General features: G+C 43.2%; 1 protein-coding gene across 4 annotated transcripts in view; it reads right to left on the reverse strand.

Moving 5' to 3' along the window:
* Positions 1 to 332: 332 nt before the first annotated feature.
* Positions 333 to 22,648, reverse strand: part of PDZK1 (PDZ domain containing 1) — a 38,210-nt gene continuing 15,894 nt past the window's right edge. Inside the window, exons 3-11 of one of the 4 annotated variants that reach the window (XM_063625929.1) lie at positions 21,323 to 21,439; positions 17,459 to 17,670; positions 16,132 to 16,381; positions 12,153 to 12,289; positions 10,568 to 10,763; positions 8,095 to 8,291; positions 3,136 to 3,360; positions 2,208 to 2,498; positions 476 to 966 (exon numbers count right to left, since the gene is read on the reverse strand). In XM_063625929.1, the coding sequence (XP_063481999.1) occupies positions 913 to 966; positions 2,208 to 2,498; positions 3,136 to 3,360; positions 8,095 to 8,291; positions 10,568 to 10,763; positions 12,153 to 12,289; positions 16,132 to 16,381; positions 17,459 to 17,668 (1,560 nt within the window). In that variant the 5' untranslated portion in view covers positions 17,669 to 17,670; positions 21,323 to 21,439 and the 3' untranslated portion in view covers positions 476 to 912. Of the gene's footprint in view, positions 967 to 2,207; positions 2,499 to 3,135; positions 3,361 to 8,094; positions 8,292 to 10,567; positions 10,764 to 12,152; positions 12,290 to 16,131; positions 16,382 to 17,458; positions 17,671 to 21,322; positions 21,440 to 22,648 lie in introns of all 4 variants that reach the window. The other 3 variants (XM_063625928.1, XM_063625930.1, XM_063625931.1) reach the window with 3 other exon arrangements.

Consider the following 22,648-nt stretch of genomic DNA (forward strand, 5'->3'; position numbering starts at 1 on the left):
GTGTGATCTAACATGAGTTAGCATCCCACACCTCCTCATCTGATCCTGCCCCATTAAAATAACCAAGAGGTTATCTGTTCTTTTCCGGGAAAGGGGTGGTATGCACCTGAAATAGATTCTACCAAAAGAGAGATTTCAGTTATGTCATTTTTTCTTGATTTCCTGTGAACTCTTAGTATTATACCCTACTTTCAATTTGGTAGTGATGTTTCCTTTTTTTTTTCTATCTGCCCTTCACGCTGTGGGGTGAAACTGTGAATAACTTAACTGGGGGAATAAGTCACTTGTGAAAGGGAAATGTTGAAAAATTTTTAGAACACTCAGACATGCAATTTAAGAAAATTCTGAATTTTATTACTAAGGTCTTATTCTGTACTTTATTGTGTTTTGGGTTTCTAGAGGCAAATGAAGGTTAAAGCATAAAAAGTGAATCCAAAACAAAAGCACTATCAAGCATACTCAAAAGGTATTTGTTAATGGTATTTATTCTAGCAACCACAACATTGTTACAAAAGCACAATTTTAATAGGCTTATCTGCTAAGATGCTTTAATAAGCAGCTGTCACCTATACAGAGTTATGAATCATCTTTGGTGCTCAAGGAACCTGTAGAAGTAAGAGACATCATCATACAGAGAAATGTAGTTAAGTTGAAGCTTGGAAGAGATCACATGAAAAAAATCTAGCTCTTGCCTTATCTCTTCCTAAGTTAAGCATAAAATTAGCCGTCTGCAATAGCCGCCTGTAAGACAAATGATAACAGAAGACAATCACACATGGTGAATGGTTTCCAGTGGAGTTTTTCTTCTAAAGAGACAGTAAACAGGTCACAACTCATTCCTTGAGAAAGGATTCCTATTAAATACCCAGAAACAGCTATCAAATAAACAGCCAAAGCTATTACTTGTTTTCATCACATCTCTGTATCTTCAGAATTGGAAGAAGAATGTGAGGCTGTACTGTGGGCCTGTGTATAAGAAAACAAAGAATTTACAAATGGTAGAGTAATGAAAGAGGGATGATCTATTCTAGAGTTGCATGACTTAAGTCGGGGAGTAGAGTCACTCACTAGAATTTCTTTCTTTCACAGCATGCAGTTGACAGCAATTGTCTAGAGCTGATAAATCAAGAAGTAAAAAGTTTATCAGTATTGTAATGGGAACCCCCAGAAGAGCCTGAATCAGTTGATCTAGGTATGACTAGAAGTCAGGTGACCTGAATTCTATACTTGATTGTTTTCAACTTGCTGTTTGACACATTAACAAATTCCTTAATGTCTGTATGTATTTCTTTTTTTATAAGACTAGAATATTGACTTCCTAAAGAGAAATTATAGAATTTTTAAATGACAACTAATAGTATTTATTAAGCATTCCAGAATACAAATCAGTGGGCATTGTGTGTGTTCATTAAACTGAGTTTATTAAAATGAGTGTTCCACCAATTAGCAGAATTAATATAATGGAAAGAAGAACAACATTGAATTAAACTTTTTTAGAGTCTCGGCTTTGCTATAAATTTCCTTTATGAACTTGGATAAGTCAGTTTACTTTTGGACCTCAAGTTCATCTATGAAAAATTGGGCAAAAATATAAAACTGAGACTTACCAAGAAATTTAATCCAAATATATAGAGAATAATATAGAGAATGCTTAATCTTTCCTAGTAATAAAACTGGAATACCTGTCAATTGTTTTAAACAATATTGTCTTTAACCATCACCACTTACATGCTCACTATGAGCCAGCCACTATTCAAAGCACTTTAATATAGTTAATACAATCTTAGTTAACATGATCCTGATAACAATCCTCCAAATTATCCCTGTTTTATGGGTGGGAAAACTGAGGAACAGAACAAATAAATCCATTTCCCCACAGCTGACAAATGACAGAACCAGAATTCATACCTAGATCATCCAATTCAGGCTCTTTTGGGGGTTCCCATTACAATACTGATAAACTTTTTACTTCTTGATTTATTAGCTCTAGACAGTTGCTGTCAGCTGCATGCTATGAAAGTAAGAAATTTGTTGTCCTTATACTGCCTCCTGTCCTCTACAATAACTTCATTTGTTAGGTATCTTTACATTGTCATTTTCTAGTTTTAAAAAAAATCTGTGGCAAACATAGACATTAAATATACTCATAGGGACTGTACCCATACTCTAGTAAATTAGATCACGAAAAGAAATAGGCCCCCACTCACCCGTTCTTTTGCCATGTGCGAGTCATGCTTTGACTCCGCCACTATTCCTTCTTTAGAATCTGGAGGAGTGTCAAGTGGATCAGCCAGGGAGGAAACAATAGGGATTTTCTTAGCTTGGAAATAATCATAGGCAGTCTTTCCACAGACTAGAAGTGTGACATTCTTCCCACTGCTCTGGATTCTATCCACCACCTTCTCATAGGGTTCATCTAGCACATTCACCCCATTCACTTCAATGATGACATCTTCATCCTCTAGCCCAGCCAAGTCAGCAGGGCCGCCCTTCTGTACCTGTGAACAGAAGTTCTGAGTTATCAATTTCAAACAGAGAAGGGGACATCACACTAGCTCTCCTTAAGAGGATAGATGAGGAATTCAAGAATTTATTTTTAATCATGTTATTATTTCTCCTTGAGGAATAGAAGTTGAGAAAGGTATTCTAATGCTTTTATATTTATGAAGGCTATAACTTCCATACCCACATGATTAGTGGTATTATAAATAGTGGTTCAGTGTCATATGTCTTCTGGGATGAAGGGGGATAAATAGGTCTCCCTTCTTCACTCTCAACTTGAAAGCTATAGGGAGTCTTATCAGTCCCTACAGGGTAAGGGGTATTATGCCAAATGCACAGAAGCAAACAAATATGACTGCCAATCAGGGTTGATAGTGACTGTCAGCTAGAGTTCAGTCAACTCACACTGTTTGGAACAGATGTTTGGGAAACAAGAAAAACGTGAGCTTATGATGTACTGGTAGCTAACCTAAAGGGTGTGGGACCATGACAACATTTATCTGAACCCAAGTGAGACCCCTCAGTGTGTGCCTTCAATGGAACCTCTCTACTAAGCCATCAATGGGTGGGAAAAGCTGAGACTATCCTAATTGTGGCTGTGTTTGTTGGGCTGCTGGAACCAGATTACCATACCTCTTTGATGAATGAGCCTGGCAGACCCCGAATCGCATTTAAGTGAAAGCCATAGCCATTTTCACCTTTAGCCAGCCTGCAGAGTTTAGGCTTATGATCTACTTCCTCTATAGTATCTGGTGGACTTGAGACTTCCAGAGAAGTGGGAGTAGGAGCTGGAGCCTCCTTGACAGAGCCATTGGGCAGTTCTTGACTTTGATAGTAGAGAAATGGAGAAAAATGAGCCTTTTGAAAAATAAAGGGAAAAAACATTAACTTAGTTGTAACCATGAGTAAGTTATACTTTGTTAAATGTGCTAATTTTTAAGGTATCATACATATTCCACTCTTCTTCTGGATGTGTCTGATTGTAGGCTGTAAAATTCCTCTACTACCCCAACCAGGAAAGGTATAAAAGATTGCGCTTTGTTATGGAGTAATGTGTATATGCATGTACACAAATGCACACATGAACATAAATGCAGTATAGGATGCAGTACAAGGATCCCAAAAGATGTCTAAAAAATTGCTAGTTTCTTTTGAGTTCATGATAGGGAGCAAGTCACTGAACAAGCTATACATAATCTCCCTGTTGGGAAATGACACATCTGACTGACTAGCCGGTACCTCATGCAAAGTACATTCTTCTGGCTTTTCCTTTCGGCAAGATGGTCTTCAGAGCTCCTTAAACACATTAGAAAAAGTTAAACACAGGACCCTTGTGATAGTTAATTTTAGATGCCAACTTGACTGGATTAAGGAATACCTAGAAACCTGGTAAAGCATTATTTTGGTGTGTGTCTGTGAAGGTGGTTCCAGAGGGGATTAGCATGCGAGTCTGAGTGAATGAACTACAGAAAGGCAAAGGTGTCAGTCTGGCTGCTAGAGCTGGGATACACCCTTCCTCTCCTGTGCTTGGACATCAGAATTCCAGGTTCTCCAGCCTTTGGACTCTAAGATCTACTGCCACAGCCCCCCAGATTCTCAGGCCAAATGCACAGAAGCAAACAAGTAGGACTGCCAATCAGGGGTGATGCCACACTACTGGCATCCCAAGGTCTCAAGCTTGAAGACAGCCAGTTGTTGGGCTTCTCAGCCTCCGTAATCACACAAGCCAATTCCCCTAATTAATCTCCTCTCATACCTGTATCTATATCCTATTAGATCTGTCTCTCTGGAGAATGTTAATATAACACTATTTTTATCACTATCCCAAGATTCAAAGCTACTAGAAGAGACCAACCCATATACACAGTAATAATTGGTGAGAGGGTGACAGCTATTATGTGGTCACATATTGTAACAAAAGTTAATTCCAACCCTTTGCTGCTTGCCAACACCCTCCCCTTCCAGACCTGGGATCTGTGCTTATTTTGCTATGTATTGTTGTAAGCATTCGCTGTCACTTCTATTATGCGAAACTCTCCAACATCTTTAAATACTCCTAATTCATATCAACTCCCAGACCATCCATGTGAAGAAATGATGATCTTGAATACCGAAGAGGCATAGAACAGGAAACAGGATTGATTTTTTGTAATAGAATTAAAAGCCTAACTGGCTGTTTTAGTTGAGACAATTAGAAGGGTGGACCTGGGTATGGTGTGATCCTGGATCAGCAGCTAAATGGCTGCCCACAAGTGTCCGGAACATTTGTTAGGTGATGAGTAGAAAATCAAGCAATGGAAGGTTGCTAACCACAAGACCACATCTCCTTCCTTTCTAAGTGAGAATACCACCAGCACAGAACCTCCTAGTTACCCAGTTCAACTAACTTCAGACCTTTCAGTCATATACTTGCAACAGTTCCACGATGGAGTCTTTCTCTTTAAAATATGGAAAATTATCAGGTGACTCATTACATGCAAAAATACATCTGATAACACTACCCAAACAAGCAAATCAACTGTATCTGACAGTCGCAGCTCATCTCGAGGCAAAGTGCAGTAACATTAAAACACTTAATGAGATTTTGGCCGGGCTTGGTGGCTCATGCCTGAAATCCCAGCACTTTGAGTACAAGGTGGGCGGATCACTTGAGGTCAGGAGTTCGAGACCAGCCTGGCCAACATGGTGAAACCTCATCTCTACTAAAAATACAAAAAATTAGCCAGGTGTGGTAGCAGGCGCCTGTAGTCCCAGCTACTCGAGAGACTGAGGCAGGAGAATCACTTGAACCCGGGAGGCAAAGGTTCCAGTGAGCCAAGAACATACCATTGCACTCCAGCTTGGACAACAGCGGGAGACTCTGTCTCAAAAAAAAAAAAAAAAAAAAAAAAAAAAAAAACAGATTTTATTCATGCTTCATTCAGATAATTGGGTGTCTAGTATGTGCCAAGGACTGCTAGAGGGTTGTGCTTTACTCACTGATGTATCTCAAAGATCCACCCTCCACCCCAACCTACAGGGCTTACTTTGGAGAGGGGGGAAGGAGAGGATGAGGGCAGGCCTCTTTTTAGATCAACGTTCTCTATTAACCAAAACAGAAAAATTACAATTAAATGATTCTATGATAAGATCAGGAGGGGTCAGAATCCCCTTTACAACAGACAGCTGCAGCAGCTGCCTCTGATTTCTGCTTGACTTTCCACCAACTGCAAAATGACATCATTTCTGGCAGCTTCAGTTGGTTCTTAAGCCAAAAGCTAGCTCCCTATGGCTTCTCTGGTCCTGTTTTGCCCCATAGGACACCTAAAAAAAAAAAATGTGTGGGCTGGGCGTGTTGGCTCATACCTGTAATCCCAGCACTTTGGGAGGCCGAGGCAGGCGGATTACAAGGTCAGGAGATCGAGACCATCCTGGCCAACATGGTAAAACTACTAAAATACAAAAAATTAGCTGGGCGTGGTGGTGCGCACCTGTTGTTCCAGCTACTCAGGAGGCTGAGGCAGGGGAATCGCTTGAACCCGGGAGGTGGAAATGGCAGTGAGCTGAGATGGCACACTGCACTCTAGCCTGGTGACAGAGCAAGACAACGTCTCAAAAAAAAAAAAAAAGTGTGCTCCTTCTTACATGTAATACCTTTCAAATTCTTGAAGATGCTCTCTTCTCCAAAGCCTTACTCAAGCTAAATACTCACATGGTGGCTTCCAAAACCTCTTCCCTGGTTACCCTTGTCATTGCCTTCTTAAAGTGAAGTTCTTGAAACCGGACACAATATTGATTGGACAAATAGAACATTTAGATGTGTGAGGCATTATTCTACATGCTCTGAATATTCCAATTCAACCCTCATAGCCACCCTTCACTGTAGCTACTACCCCTCTCTTACAACTAAGGAAACTGAAGCACAGAGAGAGGGGGTAACTACATTACCAGGAATTCCAAGTATGGTCTGACCAAGTAAGTACAGTAAGATGGTCATCTCCAGAAGCTAAGTGTCAGTTAATTTTTAAATTACCATTTTTGGATGGGGCAGCTACTTGGAGTATCAAGTTTCTGGTCTTTTTCTATAGTCCTCAAATTAGGTCTCACCATGTGGTATTCATACAATTTACTTTTAGGTTACCATAGTACACCCGAAATTTATTATTTCTTTAGTTTTCATTCTTTCTATCTGACTAAATATTTTGAGTATTAATTACACCGTCCAGCAAATGAATTATCTAGTACCACTTTAAGTATGTTAATATATTTTCCATATCTCCTTTCAACTTTAAACACATAAACGGTTAGGAACAAGTAGCATGCAATTAGAGACATCTATTCAAGTTGATATTCAGGTTGATATCAAGTATTTTCTAGGTATGATTGTTCAAGTAGCTAAAAAAAAAAGCCATTAATCTAATTAATTGTTTAATCCTGCTTACAAGATTATCTTGAAAAAATGTGCTGAGGAGTATGGTACAATGAATTACGGGTCCAAGAATTTGGGTTCAAATACCAGCTTCAGTCTTTACTAAGCTGCGTGACTTTAGCAAAGTACTTAGTCTCTCTAAGCTTCGGTTTCCTAATCTATGAGGAGGGCCTAAGATATCACCACCCATCATATTCCCCCCTCTGTACCACTTATTTTAGATTCTACTATCATTGTATATCACAGAGGACATTTATCTTGTTCATCTTTACGATCAACACTTAGCAAGACAGATGGTACTTAGAAGGCCCCCCGGTATCTGTTAAACTAGACTGAACCTCAGTTCTTGTATTAAAAGTGAAAAAAAAAAAAACCTTAAAACATGCAGTAGTAGGTGTTATGATAAAGAGCTGTTAAGAGAAAATAAAGTTAGTTTGATTCAGCTTGGTCTTGGTGTATCTGTTTCTCTTATTTGCTAAGGGCTTACAAGTTGTTTAGTCAAGGAGTCTACCATTTAGTAGATAAGAGATAAGAGACATGTCCATAATGAAGGGAGATAGAGGTTAAGTACCTTCATGCAGGGGCAGATCAAGCGCTGTGATAATTCAACTTATCAACGTTAGAGTAAGCTTTTCTCACTAAAAAGGTACCAGAAGCCCTCATAGTAGGGGTGGCACTTGAGTTCAGGCTTTGTAACATGAATAGATTTGGGAAAGTAGACAGAGCTGGGATAAGGAAGATCATTCCAGGAAGGTGAGAGTCATGTGAACACAGTCAGGAGACATTGGCACAGTTTTACATTGCTGTTATAATCCTTTCTAGGCTTTTACATGCAGTTGATAGCACTAACCTAAAGCTTAAAATCTAATTGTTTCCTATTTGGGGAACAATTTTATTTCCAGGCGTGTATTCTCCATAGATTTTCTCAGATCACCAAGAGTAAGTCTGCAGTTATATTCACAAATTCTTTCAAAATCTTAAGACCAAGGACTTAAAACACATTTATCAATCATTTGGCATTCTCTTATCACTACCAATTTGAGTTGAGCTTCAGTTCAGCCTTAATGATGATTGTTAGGCCTCTTCCAGTTTGAGGAACAAAGTCCTAACTCAGTGCAAAGGTTGAGGGCATGAGTGAATGGGCCCAGCCTTAATGCATGAATATATGGCCTTGTATTACTTACCAGTCTATACATGTTGTCCGTCTCTTTGTCTACCACCAACAGTGAAGTCTGATCTCCACCCTTTCTAATCATTTCTACCACACTGTCATGATCCAGGGTTTCCACAGACTCGCCGTTGACAGCAACTACCAGGTCATTGTTCTTCAAGCCAGCCTCCTCCGCTGGACTTCCAGAATCTACGTCCTTGATGATTTGACCTACCCTCCCCCCATCCCAAAAAATAAAATTATCAGTAAGTCCCCTAAAAAAATAAAACAGATTTTCTGCTGGAGTCCAAAGCCCCGATGAAATAGATATAAAAGGCATGCTGAGTACAACTGCCGTCCCTTCCACCAGCATCCCAGGAAGCTTATAAGCACACTATCTAGGCTCGTTTCCTGCTCGGAACTCACCCCAGAAACTAACCCAGCCATTAACAATGAAGGGGTCTTAACAAAAGTAATCCTGTTACTAAAAGTGTCTGACATTTGATTTTGGCAAAATAGCATATTAAAAGGCTGCAAGTTCCCAGAAAGTCAGTGGGCATACTTCTAGCCACACGTCTTATGTAAAAGCTGTCATAAATGATGGGGAAGGATAAAGAACAAAACCCAAAACTTTGGACCTTAAGAAACCCATGCTGGCATTTTAGTAGCAATTGGGTGTGTTCGGTTGTGAATATATTTGTATATACATGCCTCCATGTGCCTTTGGCCTTCTGGTATCTTCGCCAGATGCCACCAGAGCTCTCACCTTTTTTTTTTTTTTTTTTTTTTTAACAAGTTCCTGTTTCACTTTTCCAGCTAGCTGCTGGGTATCTCCAACAAAATATCTCATAGATCTCTCAACAAATGTATTCAAACCAAAAATCAGCTCTGCCCATTCTCCATCCCAAAGCCCCTCCTCTTGGTTACCTGTTAGTGGAACAACATCCTCCCAGTCACCAACACTTGGCAACTGATTCTTCCCCAGCATCCAGTCCCCATATCTAGATGATTGCTAAGTCCTCTGATGCTACCGTAATACTTTACACATCCCACTTCCTCTACCCTGAATGCAGTTTGTATTAGTTCCTGCCTAGAATTCTACCTAAACTATTACAGCACCTTACTTACTGCTTTCCCTTCCCCAATCCTCTCTGATACAGATCTGCCTTCAGATCCATCTTGATGCACATTCCTAACCAAGTCATTTCCTGGTGCAATAGAATGAGCATGGGCTTTGGAACTAAACAACTATTTGACCTTACATAATTACTGTATCTTCTCCAAGCCCTCAATTTCAGCAGTTCTTCTTGCATAATTGCTAGGAGTAATTGAGATGTGCAAAGCCTACTGCTCAAAAAACAACTCCCCATTGTCTGATAAGCCAAGTTCAAATTCATCAGTCTGATTGCCTCCATAGAAGTCCCCTTGTCACCTCTCTCCAACCTACCCTTCCAACGAATTCTTGTACTACACATCATGTGCCAATTAAACTCTGCCAATGTCTCCTGACTGTGTTCACATGACTCCCACCTTCCTGGAATGATCTTCCTTATCCCAGCTCTGTCTACTTTCCCAAATCTATTCATGTTACAAAGCCTGAACTCAAGTGCCACGCCTGCTGTGAGGGCTTCTGGTACCTTTTTAGTGAGAAAAGCTTACTCTAACGTTGAATTATCACAGCACTTGATCTGCCCCTGTATGAAGGTACTTAACCTCTATCTCCCTTCATTATGGACATAAGTCCATCATGGACATAAGTCCATCTCTTATCTACTAAACGGTAGACCCCTTGACTAAAGAATTCCTGTCTGATTCATATGATATTCTTTCTCCAAGGCACTGAGGATGTTTTTACAAAACACAAACCAAATTAATATTTGGTAAGTTAATGTAAACAGAGTGAAAAGAAAATAACAACAACTTATGGGTGAATAACAAGTTTATACGGCCTGAACTCATGTTCTTTTATGTATTTATCTTCCCTGAAAGAACCTAGTGTTCCTCCTGTTGAGTTGCAAGGAAGGAGGACTCCTGGTTCTGAGTCCCAGATCCTCACCCACACCTCGGCCTCAGGTCCAGTGGTGTGCTATACTGGCTCACACCGGCTCGCAAAAGCCAATTCTGTGCAACACTTCATTGTGTTCAGTGACATCGTGTTAGTAAGTTGAAATTGGACATAGGAGGAGTATTTACATCACAAAAACCAACAAACGCTACCAATTTGGATTTCCCCCCACCCCCGCACCCCCCCCCCAACAGAGAGCCAACTTACCAGGATGCCATTGCCCAGATTCCAAACTCTGCCGTATCATAATGTTATGGAAGCTTTTGATGCCCAACATCAGACCCTCATGTGACATAGACTCTGACCCAGCTGTGCCTTCTAGTTTCTTGCTATGCCCCTCATACATCTGGCTGGGAGTTGGGAGCCTTATGGAACTCTGGAGTCAGACTGGGATGAGGAATTTGTTGGTTACGCTGCCGAGTTTCCTGCTCTTGTACCTTACCTTTCTGTTCTGAGCCTGCCCTCAGATAGAAACCATAGCCATTGCTTCCTTTCTGCATCTCCACAATTCGGGGCTGGTGGGGTAACAGTTTCAAACTGGCTGTTTCTCTTTTGAATTGTATCTTCTGCTCAACGTGACGCTTGTCAGTTTCTTTGTCCACCAGCAGGAACATGACACGGCTTCCTGACTTCTTCACCTGTAACAACACACAGAGATGAGGAATGACATCAACCCCCAAGAACAATGCTGGGGAATAAGAAAGTTTCTGTATAAAGGCACACAGTCTCTAGGTTCAACAAAAGATAGGGGATGAAAGGCCTGAGTTTAAGCTCTTACACTATGTCCTACCAGCTAACTGATATGTATTTATCGCTTTTTTTTTTTTTTTTTTTTTTTTTTTTTTTTTTTTTTTTTGAGATGGAGTGTCACTCTTTCGCCCAGGCTGGAGTGCAGTGGTGCAATCTCGGCTCACTGCAAGCTCCGCCTCCCGGGTTCACGCCATTCTCCTGCCTCAGCCTCCCGAGTAGCTGGGACTACAGGCGCCCGCCACCGCGCCTGGCTAATTTTTTTTTTTGTATTTTTAGTAGAGACAGTGTTTCACCGTGTTAGCCAGGATGGTCTCAATCTCCTGACCTCGTGATCCACCCGCTTCAGCCTCCCAAAGTGCTGGGATTACAGGAGTGAGCCACCATGCCTGGCCTGTATCTCCACTTCTATAGTTGTTTTCCCTTATTTAAGTATGACCTACCCACATAGGTGCTAACTGAGCCCAAGTAGGAGCTGGAATTCAGAAAACCCATAAAGGTACCTAGATAAAAGCTAGAACAGGAGTTTGGAAAAGAAAAGAAAGTAAGAGTCCACATCAAAAAATCATTCTACAAAGAGAAGAGAAGGTTGGTCAATTTTTAAGGTTCCATATGACCTCAAAGGAAAATCTCGGTTATCTCCCACTTCCTATTAAAGCATTTCAGTATTATCGGCTCAACAGTGAATTTATTGTAAATTCAGAGGGCGCAGTGGCACACGCCCATAATCCCAGCACTTTGAGAGGCCAAGGCGGGCAGATCACTCGAGCTCAGGAGTTCAAGACCAGCCTGGCCAACATAGTGAGACTCTCTCTCTACAAAAAAACAAAAAACACAAAAATTAGCCAGGTGCGGTGGTGCACACCTGTAGTCCCAGCTACTCAGGAAGCTGAGGTGGAAGAATCATCTGAGCCCAGGAGGCCGAGACTACAATGAGCCGAGATTGTGCCACTACACTCCAGCCTGGGTAACAGAGTGAGACCCTGTCTCAATCAAACAATTCAGAGGGGGCTCCCAATCAGATACAAACAAGATCCAAAAGGTAGTTAATAGTTTTGTAGAACTCATGTGAAATTAGGGAAGGCTTTATTCCAAAACCCTATATTAACACTGCTTATACCACTAGTGTGAGTCTGTTCACCCTTAATATGAAGGGGCAACTCAACTGGATATTTTTTCCATCATAAATTCAGGCTGTCCCCTACCACCCCTGTCTTCCTATCACCTCCAATGAGAATAGAGTGGAAGATAGGGTAAGGAAAGTACCCTTTGGGGCATACCTTTTCAACCACTTCCTCATGGCTGGCATCCTCTACATTCTCTCCATTCACTTCAATCAAGTGATCATCAGCCAGAACTCCAGCTTTCATAGCCACACCTTGAGGTGTAATATCAGTCATGTACACCCCCTTTTTACCTGGAAGAGAGTAGGGGTAAACTACATGTGGAGACAAAAGTGACTCCCTCTTGGATGGTAATCTGTGATGTTGACTTCTGATTAGCCCCAGTCCTGTGATCGCCTCCTATTCCTACTTCATTTACTGTCCCTAGTCTAAGAACATGTCAACCTTAATGTTATCACACAAATTATAGGCTATGATGCATATAGCATTCTTAGCTATTGTGGAGGGCTGCCTTCGATTGTCTTGCTGGAGCACATATACCCTTTCCCTATGGTATATCAGCCTTGGGTCTGGGGAGTAACACAGAGATCTACATGTTTTGTGGCTGTCCAAGACCATGCTTCTGTTCGTAAGTTCCCCTGATAAATTCCAATGTACCAACAAACTGGATTTGCCTGCCTTGTCCTTTGGTTTCTCAGCTCCTTCGGCATTTGAGGACTGCTTTGCATACGCCACCCTTTCACAGAACACTCCATTGCACAGAAAAACTAGAAATCCAATGGTAAAGACTTTTCTCCCAATAATGTGAAACGAACTTCCGATTTTAGAGCTAACTCAAACAGCCTTTGGCTTCTGATCTAAAATCACAGTTATAGCTCCTGGCACTGAACTTGACACAGCCTTTACTCAGTGGGTATTTGTTGATTTGAATAGAATTTCTGAGGTCAGCTAAATGCAAAGATGGAATCTTGGGTGGCCTTGGCCCCTTGAACCAGAAAGCACTAAAACATGCCCACACTGCATTATTGTGTCATATGCCCTTTCTTTGCATTTGTAGAATCAGAAAGCATCTGTCCCATTCTCTCCTCTTTAGTTTGTACTATTATATTAGCCATCGTATGCTGTGGAGTCATCTCACCAATGTAGGCTAACAAGGACAGGCACAGGAAGGAGGGAAGAACATGAATGCATTTAGGTGGTGAGATTTAGGTGCTACTTAGAGAAATGCTGTCAATTCTTCAAAGATATTAATAGAGCAGTTCCCCCTTAACCATGGGGGATACATTCCAAGACCCCCAGTGGAGGCCTGAAACCTTAAGATAGTATACCGAACCCTGTATGTTTTTTCCTGTGCTTACATACCTACAATAGAGTTTAACTTATAAATTAGGCACAGTAAGAGATTAACAATAACTGAGCTGATCTTAGCAACCTCAGCATACGGTATTTCTTCTTTCCTTATTAAGTCGAGAACTTTTCACTTAATAGAAGCACTTTACAGCCTTTTTTTTTTTTTAACAGATGGAGTCTCGCTCTGTCACTTAGGCTGGAATGCAGGGCCGCCATCTTGGCTCACGGCTACCTCTGCCTCCCCGGTTCAAGCAATTCTCCTGCCTCAGCCTCTCGAGTAGCTGGGACTACAGGCGCCCGCCACCGCGCCTGGCTAATTTTTGTATTTTTAGTAGAGATGGGGTTTCGTCATGTTGGCCAGGCTTGTCTCGAACTCCTGACCTCAGGTAATCCACTCGCCTCGCACTCTCAAAGTGCTAGGATTACAGACATGAGCCACTGTGCCCGGCCACTTTACAGCTTCTCTTTGTCATATCTGAACTGCCAGCATCACTAATGGTTGCATTTGTGGCTTTTTTTTTTTTTTTGAGACGGAGTCTAGCTTTATCACCCAGCCTGGAGTGCAGTGGTGGAATCTGAGCTCACTGCAACCTCTGCCTCCCAGGTTCACACCATTCTCCTGCCTCAGCCTCCTGAGTAGCTGGGACTACAGGCGCACACCACCACGCAAGTCTAGTTTTTTGTATTTTTAGTAGAGATAGGATTTCACTGTGTTAGCCAGGATGGTCTTGATCTCCTGACCTCATGATCTGCCCGTCTCGGCCTTCCAAAGTGCTGGGATTATAGGCGTGAGCCACTGCGCCCGGCCTGAGCTATTATTTTTTATTGATACATAACATTTGTACATATTTATAGGGTGTGTGTCATATTTTGATACCAAGAGCATATAATGAACAAATCAGGGTGTAATATTTAGGACATCCATCTTTGAACATTTATCATTTCTTTGTGTTGAGAATATTTCGAATCTTCTTACAGCTATTTTGAAATGTACAATACATTGTTGTTAACTATAGTCACCCCACTGTGCTATCAAACATTAGAACTTATTCCTTCTCTCTGTGTGTTTGTACCCATTAACCTAGCTTTCTTCATCCCCACCCTACCCCACACACACACCCCTTCCCAGCCTCTGGTATCTCTCATTCTACTCCCTACCTCCATGAGATTCACCTTTTTTAGCTCCTACATAATATGAGAACATGTGATATTTTTCTTTCTGTGCTGGGCCATTATTAAGCAAAATAAGGATTATTTGAACACAGTACTTTAATACCATGACAGTTGACCTGGTAACTGCGTAGTAGGTAGTAAGACTAACAGGCAGGTAAGCACATACCACATGGAGATGCTAGACAAACAGAGGATTCACGTCCAAGATGGGGCAGGACAGCACAAGATTTCATTACACTACTCATAATGGTTCACAATGCAAAAATTATGTATGGAATTTTCCATTTAATATTTTCAGACCACAGTTGCCTGCAGGTAAGGTAACTGAAACTATGGAAAGCCAAACAGGATAAGGGAGGACTCTTGTATTTCAACCTAGGCAAGGGATCGCTTGCTAATGACTACATAAATCACTTGTAAGGAATGACAGTAACTTAAACTCTGCTTCCTTAAACACTCAGCATTCTCCTGCTAACTTATCATATATTTGTCATGAAGAGACCATTTTCCTCATAAAGCTAACCTAAACCATTCACCATGTGCATTAGCACACGAGCCAGATGAGTAGAATCTGAATTATGATTTTCTTTTCTTTGACCACTTTACTGATAATAGGTTTCTAAGATGTGCCAACCTTCCTTTGACTACGCACACCACTGCGTTTAATAACTGACAAACCTGAGAAATACCCCTTATCGTGAGTTTACATCTCTTGGTACAGGTTAAATAAGCCTTAGAAACTATTTTAAATTTACCACTGGTCTGCTGCTGTATCACTTGCCAAATCATGACCTACCACCAGTGCTTCTCCAGCCCCAGAAAGAACATAGGCAGAGGCAGCGTTCAAGAAGGAACCGACCAGCTAACACAGCTCCTCTGGTTCCAACCAATACCCCAGAGCCACGGTCAACTGAACATAGGTTAGTCTGCACCTCTGAAATTCTAGAAATAGAACTTCTAGTGCTTCCTGATGGTCAGGGTTTCTCAAATCACTATGTACCTCTTAGCCAGAGCTCAAAGATGCACCTCAGAACAGGTGGGGCTGAGCCACAGCTGAGGATACTATCAAAATGTTACAGGAGGGTGGAGATTATTGCAGTATTCTCAGCAAAGGTAACAGTGCCTGGCACATCAGTAGGTGCTCAAGAATTTGTTGAATAAATGAATGACTATCTGGGCACTCAGATAAAAAAAAAAAAGATACCAATCTTACTCAAAAGTAGCTATTATGAAGAATCTCATTTTTCTTGCCTTTTATTCCTTATTCTCGCCTTCGTTTTCACCCTAAGAGGGCTAGAAGCATCAACCCTCTGACCCCCTGACCTCAAAGAGTACTCAAGTGTCAGCCTGACAAACACTCAGGGACAGGAGTGCCCAGTGCCCCCCACCCCCACTGCTGTCCAATGTCCCTCCCCCATTGCACAACTGTGCAAGGCAAGGGAAAGGGCAGGGAGGGAGCGAGAGAGGGGGGGAGGAAAGCTGTTGCAAGCTATCTATAGCAACTGAAAAGTCAGTCAAAGAAGAAAAGTCATTAACCAGTAGCATCTTTGGTCTGGAAGCCTGTTTTCTGTGCCCTGCCCCTGCCTCCCCCTGCTCCCCCAAAAATTCTGACCTTGGACAGTTTTCAGAGAGAAGCCATAGCTGCCTCCCTCCTTCACGAGATAGCAGAGCCGGGGCTGGGTCCAAGTTTGCACACCTCCATTCATCACAGGGGAAAGTGTATTATCACTCAAACCTTGCTCCTTCTGACTTTGACCCAACTCTTTCAAGTCCACCCGTGTTTTCACTGCTTTCTCATAGGAATCCTCATCCAGAACTAGTAAAGTCACTGAATTCCCACTCTTTCTGACCAGATCCACAACCTAGGAGGGAGGAAGAAAAAGATAACTTTAATAACCCTCTGTCAACTGCCAGAGGGAAATGCTGACCATCTGGCTCAATATCTGGCCCTGGAGATCCTGCTAGTTGACCCTTGACACCCAAGTAGAAGCAGGTAGTTCCTCAGCCACCTCCATCCCTGCCCTCCCGATATCCAGGTGCAGATTAGGCTGAGCTTCTGGCACTGCTGGAATATAGAGTGTGGTCCAACCCCAGCTCAGAGGGTTCTTAAAAGACTGGTCATTTCTAGAGAGGAGCGCTGCCCTAGATTGTAACTATTCCTCCCGAGTGCATGGGGACAGCACAGTGTAAGGAAAAGAGCATGCTTTTGGAGTCAGGCAGAATAGGGTAAGGCCAGACTCTCCCATATATCCTCGGCATGAACATGTTAGCAAGCTAAGATATCTGTACTTAGCTTCCTAATCTGTGAGATTGTAACATATACCTCATGAGGTCATGATGAGGACTTAACAAGATAATGAATATAAAATTGCTGGCAGGGCATGATGGCTCATGCCTGTAATCCCTGCACTTTGGGAGGCCAATGCGGGTGGATCACGAAGTCAGGAGATCGAGACCATCCTGCCTAACACGGTGAAACCCCATCTCTACTAAAAATACAAAAAAAAAAAAAATTAGCCGGACGTGGGGGCAGGTGCCTGTAGTCCCAGCTACTTGGGAGGCTGAGGCAGGAGAATGGCATGAACCCGGGAGGCGGAGCTTGCAGTGAACCGAGATCACACCACTGCACTCCAGCCCGGGTGAAAGAGCGAGACTCCATCTCAAAAAAAAAAAAATGCCTAGCACCATTTTTGGTATATAGTGAACATGCAATTCATGTTAGACCTGACACTATTCAAATCCAAGAGTAATGTGTACAGTTCTTGGTTCCTCATAGGGGACTTGATTGGCCAACACAAGGTACAGCAATAAAGGTGTCCTGCCTTGCCAGTGGCAGCCAGGAAAGAACCAAATTCTACCAAACCCCAAAATTATAATCAGCAGAGAAGACGTGGGGGCTGAAGAGATCCTGGAAGAAAAGCCCCAAATGTCTCATTCACCTGCATATGTTCTTCTTTGTCCACAAAGACACCATTGATCCTAAGAACTCTGTCTCCATCCTGAAGGCCAGCCTCCTCTGCTGGGCTACCCTTCTCAATCACCCGGACCAGGTGGCCCTCGGTGTCCTTCTCAATTCGCAGGAAGAAGCCATAGTTTTGCCCTTCTTGCTTGGACAGTTTACATTCTCGGGGGTTGAAGGTGGAGGTCATTTCTGTGATGAAAAAAAATTAATAAATCCATGGAAAAGAGAATCTAATTGGAGTGAGAACCCCATCCTCCATCTCCTATAATTCTGTTCTTCCAATCACCAAATCTAGACTGCTTGGGTAGTAATGCTGAGAGCACAGGAGGACACCTTCCAGAACTTGCTAATGATTTCCAAATCTGTTTCCCCAAGGACAACCTTTTTACTAGAGTTTCAGACCCACATATTTTACTGAGTACTGGACACAGATGCTTCCATTTCAATATCTCCAACCAAACTCCTCTTTGTCCTCTGACCTAAAGAAATTAAGTCCAAATACATGACCCAAAAAATTTATGACAAGCCCACTCTCATTCAAACATTTGAAGAGCTTTTCAAGTTCAAGGAATCGAGGCTAAATCTGTAGACAAGATGGACACATACCTTGCCTTTCCTATTGGGGAACATAATTACATTCGTATAACCATACGTGGTGAGTGTCATGCTGGGGAAGAATGCAGTGACAAGGGGGAAAATAACAAAGGGTCTTGGGAATAGGGAGTGGGATGGGAAGAATTAAGAACACTTCCTGAAGGAATGACACTTCCAAGAACTGAAGGATTAGTAGAAGCTTGGTGAGGTAGGACAGGACAAGGAAGAGCTTAAACCATTAAAAAAGGCAGGCACGGTGGTTCACCTCTGTAATCCCAGCACTTTGGGAGGCCGAGGTGGGCAGATCACAAGGTCAGGAGTTTGAGACCAGCCTGGCCAATATGGTGAAACCCCAGCTCTACTAAAATTACAAAAATTAGCTGGGCGTGGTGGCAGCCACCTGTAGTCCCAGCTATTTGGGAGGCTGAGGCAGGATAATTGCTTTAACCTGGGAGGTGGAGATTGAAGTGAGCCGAGATCACACCGCCACACTCCATCCTGGGCAACAGAGTGAGACTTTCTCAAAAAAAAAGGACACCAGGCCTTAGAGCTGGTCCAATATGTTGGAGATGCACTAGAAAAGGCTGTTCTGGCCCCTGAAGTCTCTAGCCACAGCAGAGCAGAGATGCTCGATAGAAAAGGGATTCCAGTGGCTAAGTTGGGGCTCTCCCTCCCAGACGCTTTGTCACGCAGGCTGGAGTGCAATGGCGCAATCGCAGCTCACTGCAGCCTCGAACTCCTGGGCTTAGGCAATCCTCCCACCTCAGCCTCCTGAATAGCTAGAGCTACAGGCACATACCACTATGCCCTGCTAAATAATTTTTTTAGAGACAGTGTCTCGCTTTGTTGCCCAGGCTGGTCTCAAACTCCTGGGCTCAAGTGATCTTCATGCTTCAGGCTCCCAAAGTGCTGGAATTACAGACATGAGCCCCCATGCCTGGCCTGAAGCAGCTTCTATTTCCATTCATCCTGCCCCTCTTGTTGCCCCATTGCAGGGGCAAGGTCCTGAGCCATAGGAGGAAGACAGGACAAGCGTAAAACCGACAGCTAGGGCTCCAGCACCCAGTTATTATTAAGGGTAAGACTTCTGCCAGTGCCCTCGACACCTGCTGGCCGAAAGCTTTTTCTTTTATAGGAGAATAAGAATGGGGGCCAGAACAGCAAGAGGCTGATACAGAAGGCAGAAGGCTCACAACAGAGCACTGGAGTCTGCTCTTCACACCACCTGCAAGGCAAGCCCTCAAGTTCCTCTCGTCACAGTTTCCTACCTACAAATCAGAATAAACCACCTATCCCTTCCCTCCTGGAGGGACAAGAACGGATGACCATACAGGATATGGGGGAGGGTGGAGAATAGGCCACAAAGTGCTCCAGGCACCCTAGAAGCCATGGCATGGTGACTGAAGATGGCCATCCCTGACCTTCATGCCCACAGAGACGTACAGTACAAATCGGACAGAGAGCCCCCAACTGCCCAATACCAGGCCTGTCATGAGTCTCCGCAAAATCTGAAGCCCATGCCACCAGTGGCACGAGTGACTAAGTAGCGAAGAAAGAAACAAACAAACAGACTCCCCATCGAACATTAAGGCAAGAAAACAGCAAAGCCACTCACCAGTGGTCAACACCAGCACCTTGGGAGAGCTAGGCAGCTCTGCCTTATCAAAAGCCATGACCAGCTGTCAGGAAAACACCACTCTGGGACGAAAGGAGAAAATATGGCATCACCAGAGTTGAGTCACATCCAGGCACCTGTTTGTGGCCCATTCCAGCTCCCTCACCTTTCACTCCTCTTTCTGCTGATCCCAACCTGCGAGCATCAGTTCAGTTTCAGCTTGAGTTCACATCTACATCCAAGCTCACCTGTAGATCCCTACGCCTTTCCATTTCATAGGGCCAAAAGACCCCAAAAGAAAAAAAATCAGAAGAGAAAGATGAGGTCTCAATGTACTTTACTGGGAGGACCAGACAATAATTAAAATGAATAGGATCATTTCAGATAATGATATTTGCTGTGAAGAAAATAAAACAGAATGTCAAACAAAACATGCAAAGCCCTCTTAAAGCTGGGGGTAATTATTGGAGAACCTAATTCAAATCCTACAAAGTTTAAAATATGTCCTTATAATCAGAATAAGGCCAACAGATACTATGTTTTCATCAAGAGATGAGGCTGTTTGTGATCAGCATATGAATGCTCATTTCTAAGGCACTCACACCCAAGACTCAGCAATCTCACGCCCTGCAGTGTCAACCACAAACTCTTAATCTCTTTGTTTGTAGGCCAAGGATAGAAAGTGAAACCTCCTCACTAGGAGAACCAGCCCTGTGTTTGGAGAGAGGGGAAGAGGCAAAGGTTTTCCTATGTCTCACTGGAGACCTGTGAGCCTGACATACAAGGAAACACAAATCACTGTTTCTTGGCAGAATCTCAAGTTGACTTTTTTGTCTGAAGTTTTCAAACAGCCAGATGGTAATCACTCAGATCTGCACCTACGGCTTTGAAGGCTCAAGCATTCAAGGTCAGTTTCTTTTTTGTCTGGTTCAAGCCAGAAAATTAGAGCCACTTTATACCAATAGTGAAATGCTACCATACTGGTGGGGAAACAGCTACTGTTGCAAGCCCGCAACTGCCTCCTCCCACTATGTACTCCCCACCACACAGCCATTAATGGATTAATGCTGTGTCCATCAATCTGCATGTACCCAGGCCAAACTGATTAAATATTTAACACCCCCAGCTGCACCGATGGGGAAAGCAGACCTAAACCTCAAAAGCCTTGTCTTACATGGGAACCTAAAACTATTTGTTTCCTTTGCCATCTTGCAGAAAGACGATTCATCTAGGAGCCAAGGGAGGTGGGCTCTGGTCCACCTCCAGGCCTTGTTCTGTCTAGTCCACATCCTGGTGTTACTCTGTCCCCTAATTCAGAGCTGGGGTATGTCTCTTTCACAAGACTCTGTCATTGCTCCATGATAAGGATGCCTGGGACTCTGGAACACAGGGTCTAATTAGGAAGGATCTTTGTATTTAAGGATACTCTTTCCTACTTCTTTAACCCCACCTCATCTTCTGCCTCCTGAGAAAATCTAGAGATCAGGCCCCTCTGGTGGATAGACACAGAAGAAGTGAAGGCCTATGGATTTCTAGAATATCATTAGCAGCAATCATCTGAAGTTGGCGTCCATTAAATCCAGCAGGCTTTGTTCCCCAGTTCAAAGAGCCAAAATACATGGTGGTACACACCTTTAGTCCCAGCTACTCGGGAGGCTTAGGTGGGAGGATGGCTTGAACCTGGAGGCAGAGGTTGCTGTGAGCCGAGATCGCACCACTGCACTCCAGCCTGGGCAACAGAATGAGACCCTGTCTCAAAAAAAGAAAAAAAAACTGGAGATGAAAGAAAGCTATAACCATTCCTGAGCTCGGGGGGGGAAAAATCAATAGTTGACAACAAAGTTGTTTATCTGTGGGAAAGAGAACAAAGTGTTGGCTGGCAGACGGGAACCGCTCGGGGGTGAGAGCCAATGAGATTTTTTTTTTCACCAATTTTATTGATGAAAAAGCTAATTATACCATTAAACTTTGCTTTTTTCCAAAATGATTAGATTATTGCTGCCAGGAAAGAGAATAATGTGGCCACGGTCAAGAAGAAACATTAAATACCCTTTAGAAGTTAGGAAGGCTTGGTAATGACCATGAAAAGGAGGGTGGTATGACCTCTGGATCTGGCAGAGCAGAAAGAAGAACTAAAGCCACTTGTCTATTTCCCATAGGAAAGAAATAGCTGGTGGGACCTAGGGGACTTCTTCCAAGCCCAAGGCAGGCCTAGGACTCTCAGGCCCCAGACGGCCATCAACAGGATTGATATATGAGATCCTCAGCACCACCCTCACCAACTCCTCTGCACGGAAAGCTGGAAGTCTGAGCTGGGAGCTGTTCCTGAGTGCTCTTTGTGTAACTCCTGTGAGCTTCCAGGTGTTATTTTGAAAAGGAATTCTGGGCCTGGCGTGGTGGCTCATGCCTGTAATCCCAGCACTTTGGGAGGCCAAGGTGGGTGGATCACCTGAGGTCAGGAGTTAGAGACCAGCCTGGCAAACATGGTGAAACCCCATCTCTACTAAAAATACAAAAATTAGCCAGGTATGGTGGTGCACACCTGTAATCCCAACTACTCGGGAGGTTGGGGCAGGGGAATCGCTTGAACCTGGGAGGCAGAGGTTGCAGTGACCCGAAATCGTACCAGTGCACTCCAGCCTGGATGACAGAGTGAGACTCCATCTCGGGAAAAAAAAAAAAAAGAAGAAGAAGAAAGAAAGAAAGAAAGAAAAAGAATTCTGGGCTGGGTGCAGTGGCTCATGCCTGTAATTCCAGCACTTTGGGAGGCCAAGGCAAGCGGATAACAAGGTCAGGAGATCGAAACCATCCTGGCCAACATGGTGAAACCCTGTCTCTATTAAAATTCAAAAAAAAAAAAAATTAGCTGGGTGTGGTGGCGGCGTGAAGCAGGAGAATCGCTTGAACCCGGGAGGTGGAGCTTGCAGTGAGCCGAGATCGCGTCACTGTACTCCAGCC

The sequence above is a fragment of the Symphalangus syndactylus genome, chromosome 12, assembly GCF_028878055.3.
Source record: "Symphalangus syndactylus isolate Jambi chromosome 12, NHGRI_mSymSyn1-v2.1_pri, whole genome shotgun sequence".
Classification (NCBI taxonomy): Eukaryota; Metazoa; Chordata; class Mammalia; order Primates; family Hylobatidae; genus Symphalangus; species Symphalangus syndactylus.